This window comes from Pseudophryne corroboree, chromosome 11 (genome assembly GCF_028390025.1).
Source record: "Pseudophryne corroboree isolate aPseCor3 chromosome 11, aPseCor3.hap2, whole genome shotgun sequence".
In the NCBI taxonomy this organism is placed as follows: domain Eukaryota; kingdom Metazoa; phylum Chordata; class Amphibia; order Anura; family Myobatrachidae; genus Pseudophryne; species Pseudophryne corroboree.
In genome coordinates, this window is record NC_086454.1 from 112,270,487 (window position 1) to 112,295,317 (window position 24,831).

Sequence of the window (24,831 nt, forward strand, 5' to 3'; positions counted from 1 at the left end):
TCTTACACAGAAAAATCGGTACAAAGCCGAAAAAGACGCCCCTTTTCCTATACTTTCAATGGAAGTTTGGAGAGGCAAAAATCGGTACAGACCATAAAAAAAAGGTACTGTACCTATTAAAAAGGTACAGTTGGAGAGTATGTTAGCCATGCCCTCTTTTGTGTGAGGGTGGGGCTTACTGTAGCACATTGGTGACCGGGGACCAGCGCTGCGAGGAGTCGCCTGGCCATATTAATCTGCCCTCCATCAGTGGTCCCAGGAGGGAGGCAGGCAGCACACATCGGCAGAGTCAGCTGAGGGGCAGGAGAGGCACGTGCAGCGCTCTCCTCCCCGGCCCCCGACACAGGTGCAGCATAGCCTGGGCAGCAGCGGCGGAGATTATATCCCACCCCACTGTTTTGCTTGCCCCCTATGCTGCGGCTTCCTCAGTTACAACAGGCCGGGGAGGTGTGAAGGGGGATCATGTGACCCACATACACTCACCGGTTTGGACCGCGGCAGAGTGGGAAGGATCCGGGACAGAGGATCCGAGGTGTAGCTGCAGCTGGCGGGAAAAAGTGCAGAGTGGCGAGTAATTAGCACAGATTGGCTCCCTGCATACAGCAGCCGCAGTGTCCCTGACACCCGGGGACGAGAAAGGTGGCTGGTAGAGGCAGTGCAGCTGCTCTAGTGTCCGGAGGTGGCCGCTGAGATTAGGTAGGCAGCAACTCCCAGCAGACACGCAGCATAGCCAGCTAAGGCAGCCTTATGACCCCCACCCAACAGTTTTCCTGAGAGATCCGCGGGCAGAGTCAGACTGAGGGGCAGGAGAGGCACTCGCTGCGCTCTCCTTCCCAGTCCACAGACACGGAGCATCAGTGGGAGCAGCAGTACAGCCCTGGCGGTGTTGGTGAGTAACTGGCACTGTGGGGGCATATGTGTATCCTCAACTGTGGGAGCTTATGTGTAACTGGCAGTGTGGGGACTTATGTGTAACTGGCACTGTGGGAGCATATGTGTATCCTGCACTTTGGGGGCATATGTGTATCCGGCACTGTGGGGGCATGTGTATCTGGCACTGTGGGGGCAAATGTGTATCTGGCACTCTGGGGTCAGTATGTGTATCTGTCACTGTGGGGTCAGTATGTGTATCTTTCACTGCTGGGGGCATATGTGTACCTGGCACTGCTGGGGGCATTTGTGTATCTGGCACTGCTGGGGGCATATGTGTATCTGGCACTACTGGGGTTATATGTGTATCTGGCACTACTGGGGGTATATGTCTATCTGGCACTGCTGGGGGCATATGTGTATCTGACACTATAGTGGGGTCATTATGTGTATCTGACACTGCTGGGGCCATATGTGTATCTGGCACTGTGGGGGCATATGTGTATCTGGCACTACTGGGTGCATATGTATATCCGGCATTGTGGGGGCATGTGTAACTGGCACTGTGGGGGCATATGTGTATCTGGCACTGTGGGGGCATATGTGTATCCTGCACTGTGGGGGCATATGTGTATCTGGCACTGTGGGGTCAGTATGTGTATCTGGCACTGTGGGGTCAGTATGTGTATGTGGAACTGTGGGGGCATATGTGTATCTGGCACTGCTGGGGGCATATGTGTATCTGGCACTACTGGGGGCATATGTCTATCTGACACTATACTGAGGTCATTATGTGTATCTGATACTGCTGGGGCCATATGTGTATCTGACACTGGGGGCATATGTGTATCTGGCACTACTGGGGGCATATGTATATCTGGCACTGTGGGGTCAGTATGTGTATCTGGCACTGTTGGGCATATGTGTATCTGGCACTACTGGGGGCATATGTATATCTGGCACTGTGGGATCAGTATGTCTATCTGGCACTGTGGGGCACTGTGGGGCATATGTGTATCTGGCACTGCACTACTGGGGACATATGTGTATCTGGCACTGCTGGGGGTGTATATGTACCTGGCACTCTACTGGGGTCATTATTTGTATCTCGCACTCTACTGGGGTCACTATTTGTATCTGGCACTATACTGGGGTTTTTATGTGTATCTACTGTTCTCTCCCAGTGTAAACCAGATGCATATACTACTGCTCTCTATCAGTGTAACCCAAGTTCGTGTACTGTACTACTGCTCTCTTCTGGTGTAACCCAGGCGCATATACTACTGTTCTGTCCTGGTGTAACCCAGACACACACACAACAGCTCGAAGTTGGCAGCAAAGTAGAGATCTTTTTCTTTATAGACTATGCTAGGTGGCGCCTAAAATGATTGGCCACTCCCCTCTGGCCATGTGGCCACACCCCTTCCAGCATATGGCAACGCCCCTTAGTGGGCCCCTATGATTGCATTTCCCTGGTGGGACGTTCATGCCACAGTCTGACACATGTCCGCTAGGTGCTTACACAGACTGGCTCTATGTGCTGCACACTCCTATTTTTACTATACCCTTTATGTTTTATCTTCTCTGTCTGACACATTACAGTAAGGATTTTTCCAGTATTGTCTAAACCAGCGGTGGCCAACCTGTGGCTCTTGAGCCGCATGAGGCTCTTTCTTTCTTTAAATGTGGCTCCCAACACTTGAAGTCGCATTACCACAACAGATCTGGTAACCACTGCACTCCAGAAAGACACGCGGAAGCACTACGAGGGCTGTGGCCTGAGGGAGCCAGATACTAGAGGTTTACTACCCACCGTCACAGAGGATCCTTAAGCCCCTTTCACATCGCCAATGCAGGATCCCACCCGGGAATTAGAAACTGTCCTTCCTGGATGGGATCCGGCATTGGAGCCTAACAGCTGACTTCCCGACCTGGCAATTTGCTGGATCAGTTGCCATAGCTGCAGAGGGTGGGGGGCGGCAGCGGGGGTGGAGGAGGCGCTGGGAGGAGATGAGCTCATCTCCGCGCTGCCTCTCCCTATGTAGTAAATGGGTCCCGGGTCGCATTGACCCGGGAACCCGTTTACGCTGCCACTGACCCGGTATTCAGCCCATGAATAACACTGCTTATAACCCAGGTTGAATTGCCTGGTCAGGCGACCCAGGAATTCGACCATTGCCCAATCACACAGCAAACCAACCCGTGTCCACCCAGCAATATGCCGGGTCGATACCGGGATATTTGTGCGGTGAGAAAGGGGTAATAAGGAGCTGCTACAATGGCATGAGTTGGGGGGAGCTCTGATGTGACACATGAGGGTTCTAGCAGGAGTGACACGTGGGGGAGCTGAAGTGTCCTATGTGAATCGTCTTTCATTATATTTTATGTGGTTCTGGCTTTTTCAATGTATTTTATACCAGGGGTGGTGCCTAGCAGGCACAGGGCCACACCCCATTTTTGCATGCTCGCCTTTGGCTCTTTGATGTACTTAACAAGATTTTTTGGCTCTTTGACTCTGACTGGTTGGCCACCCCTGGTCTAAACCTTTCATTTGAAGTAGACCTTTTATTTTATTTGATAAAGTAGTGTATGAAGCTGCTTTATTTTGGTTAGAGAAAATTTCTGCACTAATCACTGCTCCAATATAATATGATGTATAATACTTACCAGTAAATGATACACTGTAACGTTGCTTCCCACAGCTATAAGATACAGTACATTGTGTTATAGAATGTTGGATTACAACCAAGCACACTAATACATAACTGACATTTTAACAATTGTACTACAAAAAATAAAGTAGACACAATAAATGGACACACAGCTGATATTTTAATATCACTTTATTTTCTTTTTCACACTTGTTTTATTTTAACTTATATTTCTCTGTCCTTATATAATTCACAGAAAATAACAGTAATTTTAATTATTATATAATAAAACTTAGATTTTACTAATGCCATACTGTGCCCTTATAGAAGTAATTAGAAGCCTTGATCCCAGAATATCTATGCAAAACATCCACATATGATCTCAAACAGTGACATGCGGTGTGGTGAGGTCATACAAACATGTACGCCAGAATTTTGACTGTATAAAGTATATGAAAAATACAAAGAATATGTTAAAACTATCTTCTTTGTAATATTCTAATAATTTTTGTAGTAAAAATTCTGGAGTCAAAAGTCTATGGAGGGTGAGGCAATGAGTTTAATAATTGGTACGGTATCTCAATGTTTTTGTGAAATTGCTTACTAGTATCAGGTGCAGGACCACTACAAACTTAGCATAGTTTAGACAGCCAGATTTCTGCAATCTTTGGCCAATATTGGTGAAAATAATACTATGTGCTGTAAGGTGGTCAAATTGATTGAAAATTACTTTTAATTAATATCATTGATATTAGTATTACTGTAGGAAGAAAAACCAGACCAAATAACTTGATTTTAGCTGTTTTTATAAAAAATGTTTTTAAGAAAACCAGATTCAAAACCAAAACATTTCAGGGTGGCTTTGCCAAAAACAAAACATGATGATGATTTAGAATCAAAACCGTGCACATCTCCAGCTAATATTTGTCTGTTAATACTCAAAGCCCGGGATGTAATGGGAGGCGATAATGCCGCCCAGAAAAAGTATCACATCGCATAAGACATTACAAATGTGCGTCTATTTATCGGAACACAGGCAATGTAATGGCGTGCGTATATTTCAGTCTTCAGTGTCTCGGATCTGAGGTGTTGCGGTTTTTAGACTAGAAAATGTCTGCTATTTACAGACCAACCGGAATGCCTCCTAAATGTATATGTATAATTTTCTGACCTACTGGAATGCATTTTTTTAGTATAACAGGTCCACAGTGTGAGAAAGTTACCCACTGGCCCCCAAAAGTCGCATGATTGAAGCAGCACACACCCTACATTAACCCCACACCCTCCATTTTGTCCTTTGAAAGATTGTAGGCGTTTTGGAGAAGAGCTGGTGGTTTAAGAGTGAGGAAGTAGCAGTGTTTGGTATTTTCTAAGTAGGCATGGCTTCCAAGCAAGTGGGTAGAGAGAGGAGGAGGAGGAGGCTAATTGAGGAGGAGGAGGAGGATGAGGCCATGTCCCAACAACAGCCTGTGTCTGACATATAGGCAGGAGAGGAGGTGGAGGTGAAGTAGACTGCTGTGGAGGACACTTAGGAGGAGGTGGAGGATGAAGAGGCTGGGACATCAGCACATGGCAGGACCAAGGCTGTGCACAGTGTGAGGTATTCATTTGAGGAGAACTGCCCTCTAGTCCAGGCCATGGTGCAGATGTACCCACATCTACTGAGTAAACAGGCGTACAGGACTCCTGCATCCTGGAAGAAGGCCATGTGGAGGTCGATCCAGGATGCAGTCAATGCAGTCAGCTCCTGTGTCGGGACCTAAAGAATGTGAAGAAGAGATATAGAGACATCAAGACGGTCCTGAAGGGCAAGATGGCTGAGGAGCGTCACCAGAGTCTCAGGACAGGAGGAGGACAAGCTCCACCAGTCCACTGCACGGCCTTTGAGGAGGAGTTCAAACAAATCATCCCTCTGGAGGTCCTCCCAAAAGTGCATATAGTCGACACGGACTGCCCAGCGCCCCCACCTAGCCCTGGTAAGTTAACAGAAACTGCTGTTTATCATAGGAATACCTTTTACACTTGATTAAAGATTTTTTTCCCATCCACAGCTGCTGTATGTCAGCGTAGAACTCCACTGAAAAGGCGGCGACAAGAGACGGACACAGAGGAGGCTGGTAAGTGTCTTTTAAAAACATACATTTTACACACATTACACTCATTACATGGTTCTGCGGCCATATGTAAGGAAAGTGGATACCCACTTACTCTTCTCAAAAATAGAATTGTGGCATATTAAGGCCTGCAACCATAAATTTATTCAAGGTGGACACAGCCACATCATGGTTTAAGAGACTGCATCCTACCTTAAACTGATATGTGAAGTTGTGTTTTTTTTATAATACAATTTTATTGAGTATATAGCAATAAACCATACATTGTCATCGAGAAGACAACTGAGAAAAATAGAACTGTCATATACAATACACAGAAAGTAGTTAAAGGATGACAAACATACAGCAAGGAAACATGTCGAGCTTCGAAAACATAAAGTTTAACTTTGAGAGTTTGACCTTCAATAGTATTAAAAGGAAAACAGTTTGAGAAAAAAAATCTATGAGGATTAGTAGCGAAATCTTCCTGAGTAATGTTTCCCATGAGATCTCATCTTGATCCTTTGAGCGTAGATATATGAGAGGTCAAATAAGAAAAGACAATATTGACATATCAAAATACAAGCCCTACAGCTAGTAGAAAACTAATGTAAAGTTTGCATTGAGGAAATGGTATTGAACACGAACATTAGGATGACACATAGGGGGTCATTCCGAGTTGTTCGCTCGTTGCCGATTTTCGCAACGGAGCGATTAATGCAAAAATGCGCATGCGCATGGTACGCAGTGCGCATGCGCTAAGTATTTTAGCTCAAAACTTAGTAGATTTACTAACGGCAGAACGAAGAATTTTCATCGTTGAAATGATCGACGTGTGATTGACAGAAAGTGGGTGTTTCTGGGCGGAAACTCAGCGTTTTCACCGCGTTTGCGGAAAAACACAGGCGTGCCAGAGAAAAACGTGGGAGTGTCTGGAGAAACGGGGGAGTGGCAGACCGAACGCAGGGCGTGTTTGTGATGTCAAATCAGGAACGAAACAGACTGAACTGATCGCTAATCGTGAGTAGGTCCGGAGCTACTCAGAAACTGCTAAGAATTATTTATTTGCAATTCTGCTAATCTTTTGTTCGCAATTCTGCTAAGCTAAGATACACTCCCAGAGGGCGGCGGCCTAGCGTGTGCAATGCTGCTAAAATCTGCTAGCGAGCGAACAACTCGGAATGACCCCATAGTACGATTACAGGTAGTAAAGGAAAACAAAAATATCAATGTATATCTACAGAGAATAAAGGGGGGAAGAGGTGGGGAAGGGTTATGAAGTTCAGCATATATAAATACCAGAGATTGTCATATCTAGATCATAGTTTTCAGTGATGAGTATATAAAGTTGAAGTTAAGAAATGTTGGAGGCATTATGAATCACTACTAGCTATATTGCAAAGTAGTTGCCAATTAGTATTTTCAAAAACACACATGATTCCATCCTGAGTGGACTGGTGTAAACTATGTATGAAAGGGCCACATTTGATATAAAAATTTTCAACATGTTTATTGATATCTGGGAACGTTGATCTTCTATCGAAATAGAGTATCTGCAATAGTTTTTGTTTCACTTCTCTTAGGGAAAGTGTGGTTTTGGATAACCAATGGGTTAAAAATCACTTTTTTCGCTATTGTCATTATCGTAATCAAAAAGGGTAACATTTCGATCTTTTGAGCTCCTAGATTGCAATTCTTAAAGTTTGCGCAAAGACATGATAGTGGGTCAGGTGACAATTTGACATTATATAAGATGGCAATATAGTTCAATATTTTGTACCATTTTTTTTTTATATCGCCACATTGCCAAAAACAATTAAAGAAATTTGCAGTAGAATAGGAACATTTCAGACAGGTACTTGAAATAGTCCTTAGCATATGATGCCTTTGTACGGGAGTTATATAAGCTCTATGCAGCGTTTTTACATTAACTTCTTGAAGGTATGAAGATTTCAAGACCTTAAGAACTTTATCGGTATGTTATGTCAAATCTGTAATTGAGAGCAGACTAGGGAGATCTGATTTCCAGGACCGAAATAGATATTGCCATTGTTTTGTAGAATCATCCGGAGTAAGCAGGGAGTAGAGCAGTTTAATACGGTAGGGAGTAGTTTGAAGTAAATGTACAGTATAATAGTGTTGACAGGGTCTGTGGAGGTAGCATATCTAGTATCAGTATACAAAGACAAGGCATAATGCCCAGTTTGCAGATACATAAAAAAAATTGGCAGTGAGCAGGTAAAAAAATTGTTGAAGTTCCACAAAGGAATACAATTTGCCTCCAGGATTGAAAACCTGAGAGGTGAGATAAAGCCCTTTTTCTCTCCAGCAGCAATAAGTTGGAGTTGGCAGTGAAGTTGGAAAGGATGGATTTCCCCATAATGGAACATAAGACGAGGATAGATAGTTTCTAGATAGTTTTTTAGTAATGTTAACCCAAGCCCAATAAGTATCATAGAATTATGGAATAGATAGTACAGATTGTGGTATATCTTTCTTTTTTGAGTGTAAAGAGAGCGCTTGGCGCTTAGGAGGTCAGCAGAGCCTTGTCAAGGATGTGATCAGTATAAGTGGAGGTGTAAAGAAACCAATCAGAAATATATCGAAAATGAATAGAAATTATATATAACTGTAAGTTCGGAGCTGACATACCACCTTTACGTCAGGGAGTTTGCATTTTAGTGAATGCTATGTGAGGGCGATTACAGTGCCAGATAAGATTATATGTAAGTAAATCGAATTGTTTTAGATCAGATTGTGATAAACCAATTGGTAACATTTGTAGTATATGAAAAATCTTTGGAAATACAATAGTTTTTACAATTGCTAACCTACCCAAAAGAGAGAGAGATTGAGGGACATGAATTGTAGAGAGTATATATTTTGGAAAGTGCAGTAGAGTAATTACGTTTATATAAATGGGAGAGATCAGATTGAATATGTAATCCCAGATACTTAACTTTGCCATCAGCTATAGCAAAGTCTTGCTGAGAACTCAATCCATTACGAAGTAAGGGAGGGCCCGTGAGCATGAGAACTTCAGATTTGGTAGTGTTGATCTTGAACCCCGCTGACATACCAAAGTTTTGATAAAACAGCCAGAATTGAGGTTTGAGGATTGGAGAGAAATAATAAAATATAATCGGCAAAGAGAGCCATTTTCAGATCAAGAGTACCAACTCGAATGCCCATAATATCAATAAAGTTCCTAAAAGAAATTGCTAAAGGGTCAATGGCCAAGATTAAAAGGAGGGAGGATAATGGACATCCTTGCCGGGTTCCCTTACATATATATTAGTAACAATATAGGTTGATATGAGCCGGGATTTGAAAGATCACAACCCATTTTAGGTAAGACTTTAATGAAACCCAAATTAAAATATAAAGGAATTTTATGGGATTCTAAAATATGGTTATAGAAGTTCAATAAATAACTTTCAATTTTAGGTAACATTAATCTGTAAAATTCACCTGTAAGACTGTCAGGTCCCGGAGCTTTAGACAATTTGAGATGGGTAATAGTAGATCTGATCTCCTCAAGAGATATTGGGGCCATCAATCTGGAAGCATAATCAGATGGAATTTGTGGGTAGGATAAGTGATCTGCATTCAGAGAAAGAGAAGAAGATGAAAGACTTGGCTCTAGTGTAATTGAATCTAAAGAATAAAGATATCCGTAATAGGGTCTCATAATTTCCGCAATTTTTTGTGGATCAGATGTGGTGATTCCATTTGGCAGGTTTAAGGGATGGACTACTGCAGGGTGTTGAGAACCTTTCAAAAGATTGGTTAATAATTTGCCTGATTTATTTCCAAATTTGTAGAATTTAAAATCAATTTTAAATTTAATCTTGTCCCCCATTGACTGTAAAAATTTGTCAAATTGAAGTTTCAATGCGAGATACTTATGTTTATGTGCTGAGGAAGGGTTGGTTTTATAAGCTTGGAAGACCTCAGATAGAGGAAGTTGCATGTCTATATATGATAGAGCATAATGTTTTTTTAGTAGTGATGTGTAGGAGAGGATGTCACATCTTAATACTTCTTTTGCAGATTGCCAAAAAAGGATGGGATTTTCTTCTGCACAATCTTTATTGGAAAATGTATTTATTTTATTTATTAACAGTTTCTTATATAGCGCAGCAATTTCCATTGCGCTTTACAATTGGACACAATGATACAACAAAACTGGGTAATAAACAATCAGAGGTAGGAAGGCCCTGCTCGCAAGCTTACAATCTATAGGGAAATAGGCATTGATACACAAGGAAAAGCATTATCTACTGCATATTTGTCCACCGGATTGCAAAGGTTTTAGGTGGGTTACATGATATCACATCACAGCAATGATGAACCCTGGTCAGAAGGAAGGGAAAGAGATATCTATCCTAAGCTTCTGTTAGCGTGTCACAAAATTTTGTGGAAGTAACTAAATGCAAGGGAAACCTCCATTGAGGAAAGGGTTTATGGGTCGGGGAATTAAAGCAAACCAGGTTAGGTCATGATCAGAAATAACGATAGGTTCGGTCATGGCTTCTGCTATTTTAGGAAAGTGGTGATGTGAAACAAAACTATAATCGATTCGGGAGAAGGTATTGTGAGTTGCGGAGTGGCAAGAAAAGTCTCTGTCAATAGGGTTTAGAGCACGCCATACATCTATAAATTGAAGGTTTTTACAAAAAAGGGGAATACACAGTTTAGGAAGGGAAATATTGCTGCTGGAGGGATTGGAGCAATCGAGATAAATAGAAGATACCAGATTGAAATCTCTACAGATTATTATATTCTCATGAGAAAATTGTAATAGTTTAGAAATAAAATTCCGGAAAAAGATTTTACTATAAATATTTGGAGCATATACGTTACAAAATATGTAAGGCACTTCATCTAAAGTGATATTATCTATAACCAATCTAACATTGGGGTCCATATCAGTCGACAGCAATATAATATTTAAATTACATTTCATTAAAATGACTACACCCCTAGATTTAGAATTGTAAGGGGCTGAGGTTAATACCTTCCAGTGAAAGAATTGCAATTTAAGAGTCTCGGCATGTATGAGGTGGGTTTACTGTATAAAGACTATATCTAAATATTGTTTGACTAGGTACAGCAACATTTTTCACCTTTTGGCAGGAGAATTAATGCCACCAACATTTAGGGAGCCTATTCTCAGTTCAGCTATAGACAGACAGAGTGAAAGATATATGTGACAATCTGGTAACAGAAATATGCATAATACGCTGATAAAGCTGTTAGGAAGGAAACAGGAATAGGAAGGGGAGGGACATAGGGATATACTACCAGTAAAACAAAAATAAATAAAAATAGAAGTAATTGTGATGAAATATTAATAATAATAAATAATAAAGTGACAGAACAATTAATCATCCAGCTAGTTGCTTCCGACTAACACCAACTCACATTTGTAATAAAACATATCAAAAAGACAGGGTCTAAACAAGTAGGCACATATGGTCCCTGCATCAGACTGTTCCAACATATTAGAGTAAGAAATCTGCATATATAAGATAAATAAAAATAAGACAAGCCTGCATGTAATAACCAGGGCTTAAAAAGCTAAGAAAACGAAAAAACAAACAAAAAACATTATGAATAGCAAATCATTAGAGGACGTAAGGTTAGCAATGATCAACAAAATAGGCAAATAATATAAAGCTTCAATCAGAGTCATCTGAAATATCTAGTATTTATCCCCCTCTTTTGTTTTATATAATTATTCAGGTATTGTGAGTAGTAGAGGGAGGGTCAGCAATGTCATCTTGATTTCCAGCCGAATTTTCTTGCAAAATGGCCAAAGCATCTTTGGATAAAGTAAAATCCGTGAAGGAGTCTCCATCATAAATGCTCAGCTTTGCTGGATAGAGGAGTGTAAATTTGCGCTTATTAGTCACAATCATGGAGCAAACTGGGTTGAATGCCCTCCCGGCACTTATAAGCTCTGCAGAAAAATCTCGGAAAATAAACAGCTGTTTGTTTTCCCACAGTATGGTGTGATTCTTTCTAGAGGCTGTCCAGAAAGCAACCTTGTGCAGGCAATTTAAACATCTACACAGAGTGACTCTTGGCCGCAAATCTGGAGTTCGAGGGGGAGGTCCTACTCTGTGGACTCTTTCGATAACAAGGTCTTTACAGGTATCCGATATTCTGAGCAAAGAAGGCAAAGTGGTCTGGACAAAGGGGGTCATTCCGAGTTGATCGCACGGTGGCAGTTTTTTACAGCTGTGCGATCAGATAGTCGCCACCTATGGGGGAGTGTATTTTAGCATAGCAAGTGTGCGATTGCTTGTGCTGCAGGGGAGCTGTGCAAAAAGTTTTTGTGCAGTTTCTGAGTAGCTCAGAACTTACTCAGCTGCTGCGATCACTTCAGCCTGTCAGGTCCCGGAATTGACGTCAGACACCCGACCTGCAAACGCCTGGACACGCCTGCGTTTTCCACGGCACTCCCAGAAAACGGTCATTTGCCACCCAGAAACGCCTTCTTCCTGTCAGTCTCCTTTCAATCAGCTGTGCGAATAAATTATTTGTTAAATCCATCGCACAGCAACGATCTGCTTTATACCCGTACGACGCGCCTGCGCATTGCGATGCATACGCATGCGCAGTAGTAACCCGATTGCTGCGCTGCGAAAAACGGCAGCGTTCGATCAGGTCGGAATGACCCCCAAAGTGAGAGAGATCAGCACCTTTAACATGTTCAGGCAGCCTCACCAGCCTGATGTTATTACAGCTTGACCAGTTTTCGGCATCGTCAATTTAAACCATAAGTGACGATTTTGCTTTTCAAGCTGAGTAACTGTACATTGAACTTGGACCATATCATGACATAAGTTCCCAATTCGGTTTTCATTAACTATGACTCTGTGTGTCAACTGCTGCAATTGGGATGTTATGTTTGTAACAGCTTTTGTTAGAAATGGGGCCATTGTGGAAGTGATTGCCTCTACCATGTCAGCATAAGTTACAGGGCATCTTGCCGTCGACTAACTTTAGGAAAGTAACTGTGTGGCTGTGTAGCAGCAGGCTTCTTAGGTGCTGGAGAGGAGGGAGGCGTGATGCCGGGCGCCATTATGGAGTTTGCTCTCCTTTTTGCCTGGTGTGGGGTCTGCGGTGCAGTGGGAGTCTTAGCGGTAGCGCTAGAGGACAGAAACTTCTCCATCAGCTACTGGGAGATTAGGAGGAGTGAAATATGCCCCGTAGAGGCCAGTAATCAGCCGTGAATAGCAGAGATGAGCGGGTGTTAAGCCAGAGCTGTGCCGCGAGGCTGCTCACCATATAATGCCGGAACCGGAAGTCATTGAAAGATTCCGGAGCACACTACCCTCTAACGGTAATTAGTCCATCCATTGGATATTGCCTAATTCTGAGACTGTTGTCTATGCTGGACTACAACACTACAGGGGAAAACATCTTGGAACGGTCACTGCATAAACTCCACAATTCCACACTCTCTACCTGGCGAATTGAGTAACCCTTTAGAATTGTTTTTCGAAACATAGAAAATATACCATTTGTTTCTGATATGCATTTAATTTTATGTATTTAGTTTTTAATATATACCTATTGTACCAATTTTAGGAATAAAACTGTGTTTTAACTCATTATATCACTATTGTTGTATTCATCAAATTTAGCGCAGCCTCACCACCAAAATTCCTTAACATCCTTGGAGAGATTAGGCCACCACACCGAGCGAGAGATTAACTCCAAGGTTTTAGCAATACCCGGACGACCAGAAACCTTAATATCATGAAACTCAGCAAGGACAGTGCCTCTCAAGAACTCAGGGACGAAGAGACGACCAGCAGGAGTAACACTAGGAGCCTGCTGATGAAGCTGGACCATCTGTATGAATAAATCCTGTGTGAGGCCAGCCCGGATGATGGACAATGAGACAATGGGGGTTGTGGCCGGGTAGTTATTGTGAGCAGGAAAAAAACAACGTGACAGGGCATCGGCATTCCTAAAGGTGATGATGAACTTGAATCGAGTAAAAAACAGCACCTAACGTGCCTGCCGAGCATTTAGCGGTTTAGCTGATTCAATATACTGTAGATTCTTGTGGTCAGTGAATACAGTAATGGTATGCTTCGCTCCTTCAAGCCAGTGCCTCCACTCCTCGAAAGCCCATTTAACTGCCAGCAACTCTCGATTACCAACATCATAGTTGGATTCTGCGGAGGAGAATTTCCTGGACATGAAGGCACACGGGTGTAATTCCAGAGACTTCGGGTCTTCCTGAGAAAGGATGGCTCCCATTCCAACCTCTGAGGCATCCACCTCAACAACAAAGGGAAGATCTGGGTTAGGGTGTCTGAGTACTGGAGCTGAGACAAAGGCCTGTTTTAGGACCAGAAAGGCAGACTTAGCTTGAGGCGACCAATTGGAAGGATCCGCTCCTTTCTTAGTCAACGCCACAATAGGAGCAACTAAATCTGAAAAGGCATGAATGAAACACCTATAATAATTCGCAAAACCTAAGAATCGCTGGATTGCCTTTAAGTTAGTGGGTTGTGTCCAACTTAGGATTGCCTGGAGTTTCTTTGGTTCCATGTAAAACCCCTTAGGAGAAATGATATACCCCAAAAAGGACACCTCCGTGATATGGAAATTACATTTCTCCAATTTGGCGTACAAATGATTCTCCCGTAATTTCTGAAGTACTAGTCGCACATGGACCACATGTTGTTCGGACAATTCAGAATAAATCAAAATGTGGTCTAAATAAACGACCACGAACTTTCCTAGAAAGTCGCGGAGGACATTGTTAATAAGATCCTGAAACACAGCAGGAGCATTAGACAACCAAATGGCATTACAAGATATTCGTAATGTCCTGACTGTGTACTGAGAGCCGTCTTCCACTCATCCCCAGAACTTATTCGGATGAGATTGTAAGCCCCTCTGAGATCGATTTTGGAGAAAATAACGGCAGTACGGAGCTGATCAAAGAGTACCGAAATCAGCGGCAAGGGGTAGGTGTTTTTAACAGATATCTTATTCAAAGCCCGATAATCAATACACGGTCTAAGCGATCCGTCTTTTTTCTCAACAAAAAACAACCACGCACTTAATGGAGATTTTGAGGGCCAAATAAACCCCTTCTTCAGGCTCTCCTGTACATAATCATTCATAGCCTTAGTCTCTGGGCCAGATAATGCATATAGTCTCCCTTTAGGCAGAATGTCACCAGGGACTAAGTCAATGGCGCAATCATATGACCGATGGGGAGGCAGAATATCCGCATTACCTTTGGAAAAAACGTCAGCAAAATCCTGATATTCCGAAGGTATAAGTTCCGGAGTGACAGCCGCGACCCGGACTGGATGGGAAATACATTCTTTGACACAAAAGGAACACCACCGGGAAATTTCCCCAGACCGCCAAACTATGGTGGGATTATGAAAGGCGAGCCAGGGGTGACCTAAAACAACAGGCACAGCCGGACAATGGGTAAGGTAAAACTAAATTTTCTCAGAATGTAGGGCCCCCACTGTAAGTTGTACTGCAGGGGTGCAATGAGTAATTACCCCATTAGAGAGTGAACCACCGTCCAACCTGTGCATGGTGATAAGTCTATCCAAAGGTAACTGCGGAATACCTAAAGCCTGAGCCCAGGCCAGATCCATAAAATTTCCAGCAGCTCCGCTGTCAATGAAAGCTGACACAGATGAACTGACACTCCCAGAGGAAATTTTTACAGGAATTAACAAGGAAGCATTTGAGGAGATTAATTGCAGACCCAAGTGAACCCCCTCACAATTCACTTGGTCAGAGCGTTTCCCTGCTTATTTGGGCAGCTACGAGCCACGTGTCCCTTACCACCACAATATAAGCAGAGCCCCGAATTTAGCCTTCTGGCTCTTTCCTCTGGAGACAGCCAGGAGAGACCCACTTGCATAGGCTCCTCGACATCCTCAGGGAAATCGTATACACATGGACTAGACCTGAAATTAGCCCCTCTTTCAGCCCTCCGTTCTAGGAGATGACGGTCAATCTTAATAACAAGCTCCATGAGCTTATCTAAAGTCTCCGGAGCTGGATACTGAAGAAGACTATCCTTAATTATTTCAGACAAACCGAGGCGAAACTGACTGCGCAGGGCAGAATCATTCCAGCCACAGTCATTCGACCAACGGTGAAACTCCGTACAATATGCCTCAGCAGGATTTTTACCCTGTTTAAGTGCACGTAAGTGGCTTTCGGATTATGCTTCTCTATCTAGATCATCATACAACAAGCCTAATGATTTAAAGAAGGCATCTACAGTTTGCAAGGCTGCATCATCAGATTTTAACCCAAAAGCCCAGGTTTGGGGGTCGCCTTGAAGCAAAGATATCACAATGCCTACCCGCTGAGACTCTGTACCTGAAGACCGGGGCCTTAACCGAAAATAAAGTTTACAGGCTTCCTTAAAATTAAAGAAATCTTTTCGGTTACCCGAAAAGCGGTCAGGAAGGTGCATCTTTGGTTCAGGAATCATACCTGGGGAGGCTCGTAAAAGATCTTCCTGCGATCTCACCCGAAAGGTAAGATCCTGAACCATCCGAATGAGTTCCTGAATCTGATTGGCCAAAAGCTGGCTGGGATTCTGTCCTAACACTGCTGGATTCATGAGGACCGAATTTCAAGGCCACTCAAAAACCACTCAAAAAAAAATAATATATATATATTTTTATTTTTTTTGCTTTGGCCGGTGATAATGTTACGTTTTTAGTGCTCAGAATAAAAAAAGGTATTGAGTGTCAGTCCAGAGCACAACAACGTGACCCTGAAATAATGGCAAGGTGTAATAATAACCCCTAGCAACCTAACTCCGTTGTTTCCGTCTATGCCTGCGAGACTATGTGTTCTTGGGCCCACGGCAGCCGCGTTTGAAGGGCGGATTAGGTCTGCCCAACTCCGATGCCCCCCGGTCTTAGTATGAGACAAGGCATAAATGGAGACGGGATGATAACAAGGGGACCTCTAACTAAACACAAGACAGAGCTAGGGGCTACTACTGAACTACAAAATAAAAGTATGTGCTGCACGGCCGCCAAAGGAAAAGGAAACCAAAGTACACCATCCAAACCCAACACGGCACCGCCATATACCAGGAAGGATAGCTAAAGCGGAACACCTCCGCAAAAATACAAAGAAACCAGAAATAACAGTAATTCCGCGGCCAAGGCTGCTACTCACAACACCGGGAATACCCGAAAGCGAACCGGAGTCTTCAGATCTCAAACGCAGGTGTCCACCGACAGGAAGGTAGGGAGAAGTACAAGGATTGGCTTCTGATACCAGGAGTCAGGACCACCGGAGCAAGATGACTGGAGTACGAAACACCGGACAGGGAATATTCTCCAGAGCAGGAACAGTAAACAGGAAGCTATCACCGGCGTCTGTGTAATGCACTGAGACAGCATATAAAAGGGAGCCCGCCAATGGTTGTGGAGAATCTAATTAGTGATGTCATGCAGCTGCCCTGCTGCACGACCAGGGTAAGGCAGGTGAAGGTAATCCTAACATGGCAACGGGGAACGCGGTCCGCCTGTGGCGTCCCCGTTGCCATGGACCCAGCGGCTCCGAGCGCACGGCGTCCCAGCGTTGCCAGGGACCCGGCGGCTCAGCGCGCACGGCGTCCCAGCGTTGCCAGGGACCCGGCGGCTCAGCGCACATGGCGTCCTGGCGTTGCTAGGCGCCGTGCGGGGGGACATGGAGCCGCGGCGGCCGTGACCGTCACCCGGCAACGGTCGGGGCGCCGGCCAGCCGCCACGCATTACACCATGTATACATTGTAAAGTTAATGTAATTCAGTCAGCTAGCATGGTTTTCAAGTACGTACATTGGTAGGTGTTTCAGATTAGTGTATGTTGTTTTTAGTTCCCATTACAAGTGTATTTATGTCATCTTTTTGATTACTTTGCAGGACCTTCTCATGTGCTCCAAGCACCGCTGCTCCCCTCATCACACATCACCAGCTGCTCTTGTCCTGCAGCTTCCAGGGCTGGTGGCTTATTCAATGGGAGAAGATGAGAGGAGGATGACGACAACACCACCATCATCCTCACTTCTGTGGAGCATACGCCCCATGTGCCACAGCAGCCACAACCAACACCGCCCAACATTCCCAATGTGGAGGAGATTGCCATCTCCTGCTACCAATTATATGAACCCCATATGGCTTTTATGGAGCACCAGACCAGCCAGCTGGACTACATTGGGTGGCAAATGCGGCAGATGAATAGAACTGCGGTGGTGGCACAGGGCACCTGTACCCAGATGGCCTTGCAGATCAATAATTGCCTGCAGGAATTGACCCAGGCCACACAGGAGCAGACGGAGGTGGCCCGGGATCAACTGCAGGCAACCCGTGAGTAGACACAGGCCATCCGGGAGCAAACCCAGATGTTTGCGGCCCTGCAGAGGGAGCTGGCGGCTCAAAGAGCAGGTCTTAAAGGGCCAACTTCAACAACAGCCAGCTCCCTCCACGCTGGCACACAAAGTGTCTCACCAGTCGCCCCCACAAGGCATTGTGGGGTAGAGGGGGCTCCTCCCAATGATTTTTTTCTCTTTGTTTTCTTTCAAACAACATTCTGTTGACATTTGTGTCCATTTTTCCAAAATTAAGTAAAGTGTCCTTTCAAAAAATGTGTTTGTTTTTTTCCAAAAATAAAAGTTAATTTGAAAGTCAAATTTATATTTACCCCTAATGTGTTGTACTTGTATGCTTAGTTAGATACACTATTTAGGGTGTACAATAACGGAAATGTGTTTTGCAGCACATGTTAAAACATGATTTAGTGAGTACATTTGTCCTAAAGTCTCAATATGAAGTCCTTTTACACATACATGTATAAATGTGCCCTCCTACATCTTTGCTGCAGTCAGGCTAAACAGACACAATGTTCATGTTTTTGCACATTATACCCCTGAAAATGTGTATTGGCCTAAAAAAATGTGTATTAGCCACAGTTCCTGCTGAATCCAATGATATGCGGCATGGCTATATTCTGTGTATAATTTCCAAATACTCTACGTACTGTACTTGTTTTTTATATTTTTTAAACACAGAAATGCGTCATAGACGCAAATGAATGTATCAAGGGGGTGATTCAGAGCCGATTGCTGCTACAACAGCAATTGCACTCTGAAGCAATTTCAGGAGTGCGCATGCGAAAGCGTCTCACTGGTGTGATCACCTCTGCCTGATTGACAGGCAGAGGTGGTCAAGGGGTGGGAGAAGGAGTGCCAACGGTGTTAGAATGCCATTGGGGGTCACAGTCCGGACAATGCAGGCATGTCCAGACCGTGGCTGGGACGGGCCATGGTGGCTGCGTGACGTCACATGCAGCTGCTTTGACCCAAAACATGGCAGGTATCCGCCTGCCAGCACAGCTAGGCTGCACAGGCAGGGAGCTACTCGCCGGGTGCGAAAGCATCACCGCCGTGCAAGGCTTTGCACCTGTGCAGGAAGGGGGGGGGGGGGCGTGGGCAGGACTGACATGTGGGGCGGATTAGCCCTGTGCTGGGCGTCCCCCTGCATGTCAGAGAATCTGATTGTAGATCTACGATTAGCTCTGAATCATCCCCTAAATCACGTAAGCAGTTTATGCTGATTTAAAATGATATGTTACATGGCTATATTTGGTGTGTAATTGCATCAGTGTGACATTGGAATCGGCTAGAACTGCTTGTGCAACTTAGTACATTTATGCCTCTAATACACATTTCCTGGGGAAATTCCAAGTTGATCGGAGCAGGAATTTTGTTAGCAATTGGGCAAAACCATGTGCACTGCAGGGGAGGCAGATTTAACATGTGCAGAGAGAGTTAGATTTGGGTGTGGTGTGTTCAATCTGCAATCTAATTTGCAGTGTAAAAATAAAGCAGCCAGTATTTACCCTGCACAGAAACAAAATAACCCACCCAAATATAACTCTTTCTGCACATGTTATATCTGCCTCCCCTGCAGTGCACATGGTTTTGCCCAACTGCTAACAAAATTCCTGCTGCGATCAACTTGGAATTACCCCCATGGAGCATTTTTACAGATCAAACTTTTTTGTTTTTTTAATTGTCAAAATGTATTGAAAAGAGTTTATTTATTGCAAATATGCTTGAAAATTGTACTTATAATTGATTTCTAATATTTTCTAAACAAACTCGACCAAACAAAACACCTCTAAATTCTTTGAGAGTTTTAGAGCTGTTTTGTGTCCAATTTAAATATCGGACTTCATTACATAGGCTGAGTTGTATACTTAACACGGGCAAAACATCTGGATCCGGCTTTTTATTGGGCCCTTTACTTTAGAGTCGAAAGCGTCCGAAAAGCCGCTTTTGCAAAATGCCCAATGTTTAGCAACATTGGACATTTTGGCGTTATCGACTCCCATTACATCCCAGCCAGTATCTCAGTCAAGTGTAACAGCACTATTATTGCTTCAGTGACCCAAAACCTGTCTCCACAGGAAAGACTTCTTTCTCAACAAGAAGTAAATCAACTTTACATAATTCAACAGTTTCCATCACCCCAACAAAAATAAAAAATGAAAATGTAACATCCAGAGCATTTGTAAGTATCTGTCAACTGATTTTTCTTACACCACTTGACAATATCTGTTTGTCAGCAGTTGCATATTTTTGTACTCCTGTCTGAAATTGAATTATGTATGCTTAATACAAATGATGTTTATTTTACATAAATTGCACACAGTATGATGAGTAGATTTAAGCCCCCATGTTTTATACAATACACAATCGGCTATATGTAATAGAGTGTGATTTTTAGGCTTACAAAAAAACGCCAAAATCCGCAAATTAAATACATACGATTTTTGTTAAGAAATCACAAATTAAATAGGGAGTGATTTTTAGGGTTAAAACAGGATTTGCATGCGATTTTTTGCGATTTTTAGTAAAGTAAATATGCATTTTTTAGTACGTTTTATTACTTTGTGTACTTAGCCAGAAGCATGCACAGATCAGTGAACTCCGTGCATGCTCCTGAAAAAGTCAAAGTAAAGAAATAGATAAAAAAATAAAAATTACGTGCAGGTCCCCCCCAAAAGCATAACCAGCCCCGGGCTCTTTAAGACGGTCCTGGTTGCAAAAATATGGAGGACAAAAGAAGTAGGGGTCCCCTGTATTCTTAAAACTAGCACCGGGCTCCACTAGCTGCAGCCGGGGGATACTTTTAAATAGGTCACTGCGGCAGCAGCATCACAACCCCCCAACTAGTCACCCCTGATCGCAGTTACCTGGGGGAGTGGGGACCCATAAAATAAAGCCCCCCCTCTTCAGGCACCTAAGGGCCATGGATAAAGCCTGAGGCTGTCCCTAACACCCCTGAGCAGTGGGTGTCAGGCTGATAGCCATTGTTTGTAGAATAATTATTTCTCTAACGTACTAGTGGATTCTAGGGAATGTACTTTAGTAACGTGGGGTATAGATCGGGTCCACTGGAGCCTGGCACTTTAAGAAACATTTAGTGTGTGCTGGCTCCTCCCCTCTATGCCCCTCCTACCAGACTCAGTTTAGAAAAGTGTGTCCAAGGAGACAGGTATATTCCTCTGGAGCTCCAGAGAGTTTTCTTCAAATCTTTATTTTAGTTCGTTTTTTCAGGTAGTACTGGTTGGCAACCAGTCTACCTGTGTCGTGGGATTTAGGGGATGACGAAACTAACATCCTGAGGGTTAATGTCTTAATCCCAGCTGACAGGACATTAAGCTCCTGAGGCGCTGTTTCACACACCACACTGTGTGTGTGCACACGCTGGCAACTAGCCGCCACCTCCTAACAGATGCCGAAGAGACGCAGGTGCAGTGAGTATTACACTAGGGTCCCGATTAGCGGGTCCCCAGTGACTAATGGCGGCATGACAGATGCGGAGGTCACGGGCCGCAAGCTGTGGTGCCCGCTGCATACCTCACTGGCAGTTAAGGTTTTTTTTAAACTTCTACATGGGGTGTACAACCAATATTGTGCTCCTATATGTTGCCGGTATATTTCTTGACAGGGACCGCGTGCCATTACAGGGGCGGGGCTTCCCAGAGAGCGGGACCAAGGTTGGAAAGGCACCATTTCCTGCTGCTACGGATCACAAGGCTGCATAGACGCTGCTCCTCCACACAGACCCGACTGAACCTGTTATTATCCGAGACATTTTTGATCCAGGGAGCACTATTTATTCCTTCCAAAAACTATCTGAACATTATTATCTTCCACATTCTCAATTTTTTTCATATCTCCAGTCCAGAAATTATGCTTTTAGTAAATTTCCCTCTACCACCGACGGATTCCCTGTCTTTAACTACCCTTTAAATCCATTATTTACATTGGCTTTCCTTTTCACTTTTAAGATAAAATATATCTATGACGATTTACTCCCTGGTGATACAGGGAACTCATGGGCTCATGACTTTCCTGACTTTGGCAAACCTGACCATCTCTTGTATTCATTGCCTGCAACCCCGAAATATCTCAGGTTAGCGAGATTGCAGGAAACACATATTACATTTTTAAAAAGGGCTTATTTTTCGCAAGCTCAGAGGAAACATGTAGTAGTAGGAGAAACTGGTTTATGCTCAAAGTGCAAAACCCAGTCAGCCACATTTGCACATAATGTCTGGTTTTGCCCAAAAATTCAGTGCTTCTGGTATAAAGTACATTCATTCATTAGATAAATTGTAGGAATTTCTGTGCCTTTTACCTAGAAATCTTTTGTGCTAGCGGACTTCACCAAATGGTCTCTTATGCCAAATCATACATAGTAACATAGCAATTGAGGTTGAATAGAGGCAAATTGCCCATTGTGTTCAACCTGTTTTAAGTTGTGATGATTCTACATACTCGCAGAATAATCTTTTATGACTAGTTAGCTACTATAACTCATGTTACCCCCGGATTAACCACGTTGATATTTTAAGTATTATAACCTTGGATATCATTTTCATTCAGGAATGTATCCATTCCTTTTTTAAATCCAATTTCTCTGACGTCCTAGTGGATGCTGGGAACTCCGTAAGGACCATGGGGAATAGCGGCTCCGCAGGAGACTGGGCACAAAAGTAAAGCTTTAGGACTACCTGGTGTGCACTGGCTCCTCCCCCTATGACCCTCCTCCAAGCCTCAGTTAGATTTTTGTGCCCGAACGAGAAGGGTGCACACTAGGGGCTCTCCTGAGCTGCTTAGTGAAAAGTTTAGTTTTAGTTTTTTTATTTTCAGTGAGACCTGCTGGCAACAGGCTCACTGCATCGAGGGACTAAGGGGAGAAGAAGCGAACTCACCTGCGTGCAGAGTGGATTGGGCTTCTTAGGCTACTGGACACCATTAGCTCCAGAGGGATCGAACACAGGCCCAGCCATGGAGTCCGGTCCCAGAGCCGCGCCGCCGGCCCCCTTACAGAGCCAGAAGCAAGAAGAGGTCTGGAAAATCGGCGGCAGAAGACATCCTGTCTTCACCAAGGTAGCGCACAGCACTGCAGCTGTGCGCCATTGCTCCTCAGCACACTTCACACTTCGGTCACTGAGGGTGCAGGGCGCTAGGGGGGGGCGCCCTGAGCAGCAATAAAAACACCTTGGCTGGCGAAAATACATCACATATAGCCCCCAGGGCTATATGGATGAATTTTAACCCCTGCCAGATTACACTGAAAAACAGGAGAAAAGGCCGCCGAGAAAGGGGCGGAGCCTATCTCCTCAGCACACTGGCGCCATTTTCTCTCACAGCTCCGTTGGAGGGAAGCTCCCTGGCTCTCCCCTGCAGTCACTACACTACAGAAAGGGTTAAAAAAGAGAGGGGGGCACTATTAGGCGCAGTATAAACAATACAGCAGCTATAAGGGGAAAAACACTTATATAAGGTTATCCCTGTATATATATAGCGCTCTGGTGTGTGCTGGCAAACTCTCCCTCTGTCTCCCCAAAGGGCTAGTGGGGTCCTGTCCTCTATCAGAGCATTCCCTGTGTGTGTGCTGTGTGTCGGTACGTTTGTGTCGACATGTATGAGGAGGAAAATGATGTGGAGGCGGAGCAAATTGCCTGTAATAGGGATGTCACCCCCTAGGGGGTCGACACCTGAGTGGATGAACTGCTGGAAGGAATTACGTGACAGTGTCAGCTCTGTATAAAAGACAGTGGTTGACATGAGACAGCCGGCTACTCAGCTTGTGCCTGTCCAGACGTCTCATAGGCCGTCAGGGGCTCTAAAGCGCCCGTTACCTCAGATGGCAAATACAGACGCCGACACGGATACTGACTCCAGTGTCGACGGTGAAGAGACAAATATGACTTCCAGTAGGGCCACACGTTACATGATTGAGGCAATGGAAAATGTTTTACACATTTCTGATAATACGAGTACCACCAATAGGGGTATTATGTTCAGTGAGGAAAAACTACCTGTAGTTTTCCTGAATCTGAGAAATTAAATGAGGTGTGTGATGAAGCGTGGGTTTCCCCCGATAAAAAAACTGATAATTTCTAAAAAGTTATTGGCATATATCCTTTCCCGCCAGAGGTTAGGGTGCGTTGGGAAACACCCCCTAGGGGGGATAAAGCGCTCACACGCTTGTCAAAACAAGGGCTCTACCCTCTCCTGAGATGGCCGCCCTTAAGGATCCTGCTGATAGAAAGCAGGAGGGTATCCTAAAATGTATTTACACACATACTGGTGTTATACTGCGACCAGCAATCGCCTCAGCCTGGATGTGCAGTGCTGGGTTGGCGTGGTCGGATTCCCTGACTGAAAATATTGATACCCTAGATAGGGACAGTATATTATTGCCTATAGAGCATTTGAAAGATGCATTTCTATATATGGGTGATGCACAGCGGGATATTTGCCGACTGGCATCAAGAGTAAGTGCGCTGTCCATTTCTGCCAGAAGAGGGTTATGGACACGACAGTGGTCAGGTGATGTGGATTCCAAATGGCATATGGAAGTATTGCCTTATAAAGGGGAGGAGTTATTTAGGGTCGGTCTTTCAGACCTGGTGGCCACGGCAACAGCTGGGAAATCCACGTTTTTACCCCAGGTCGCCTCTCAACATAAGAAGACGCCGTATTATCAGGCGCAGTCCTTTCGTTCCCATAAGGGCACGTGGGCAAAAGGTTCCTCATTTCTGCCCCGTGACAGAGGGAGAGGGAAACGGCTGCAGAAATCAGCCAGTTCCCAGGAACAGAAGCCCTCTCCCGCCTCTGCC

At 44.2% G+C, this 24,831-nt stretch overlaps 1 protein-coding gene across 1 annotated transcript in view; it reads left to right on the plus strand.

Moving 5' to 3' along the window:
• The window catches only part of LOC134969044 (mucin-2-like), a 695,488-nt gene that overhangs the window by 441,036 nt on the left and 229,621 nt on the right, over nt 1–24,831 (plus strand). Inside the window, exon 30 of the mRNA XM_063944753.1 lies at nt 20,098–20,201. Within this exon, the coding sequence (XP_063800823.1) occupies nt 20,098–20,201 (104 nt within the window). The remainder of the gene's footprint in view (nt 1–20,097; nt 20,202–24,831) is intronic.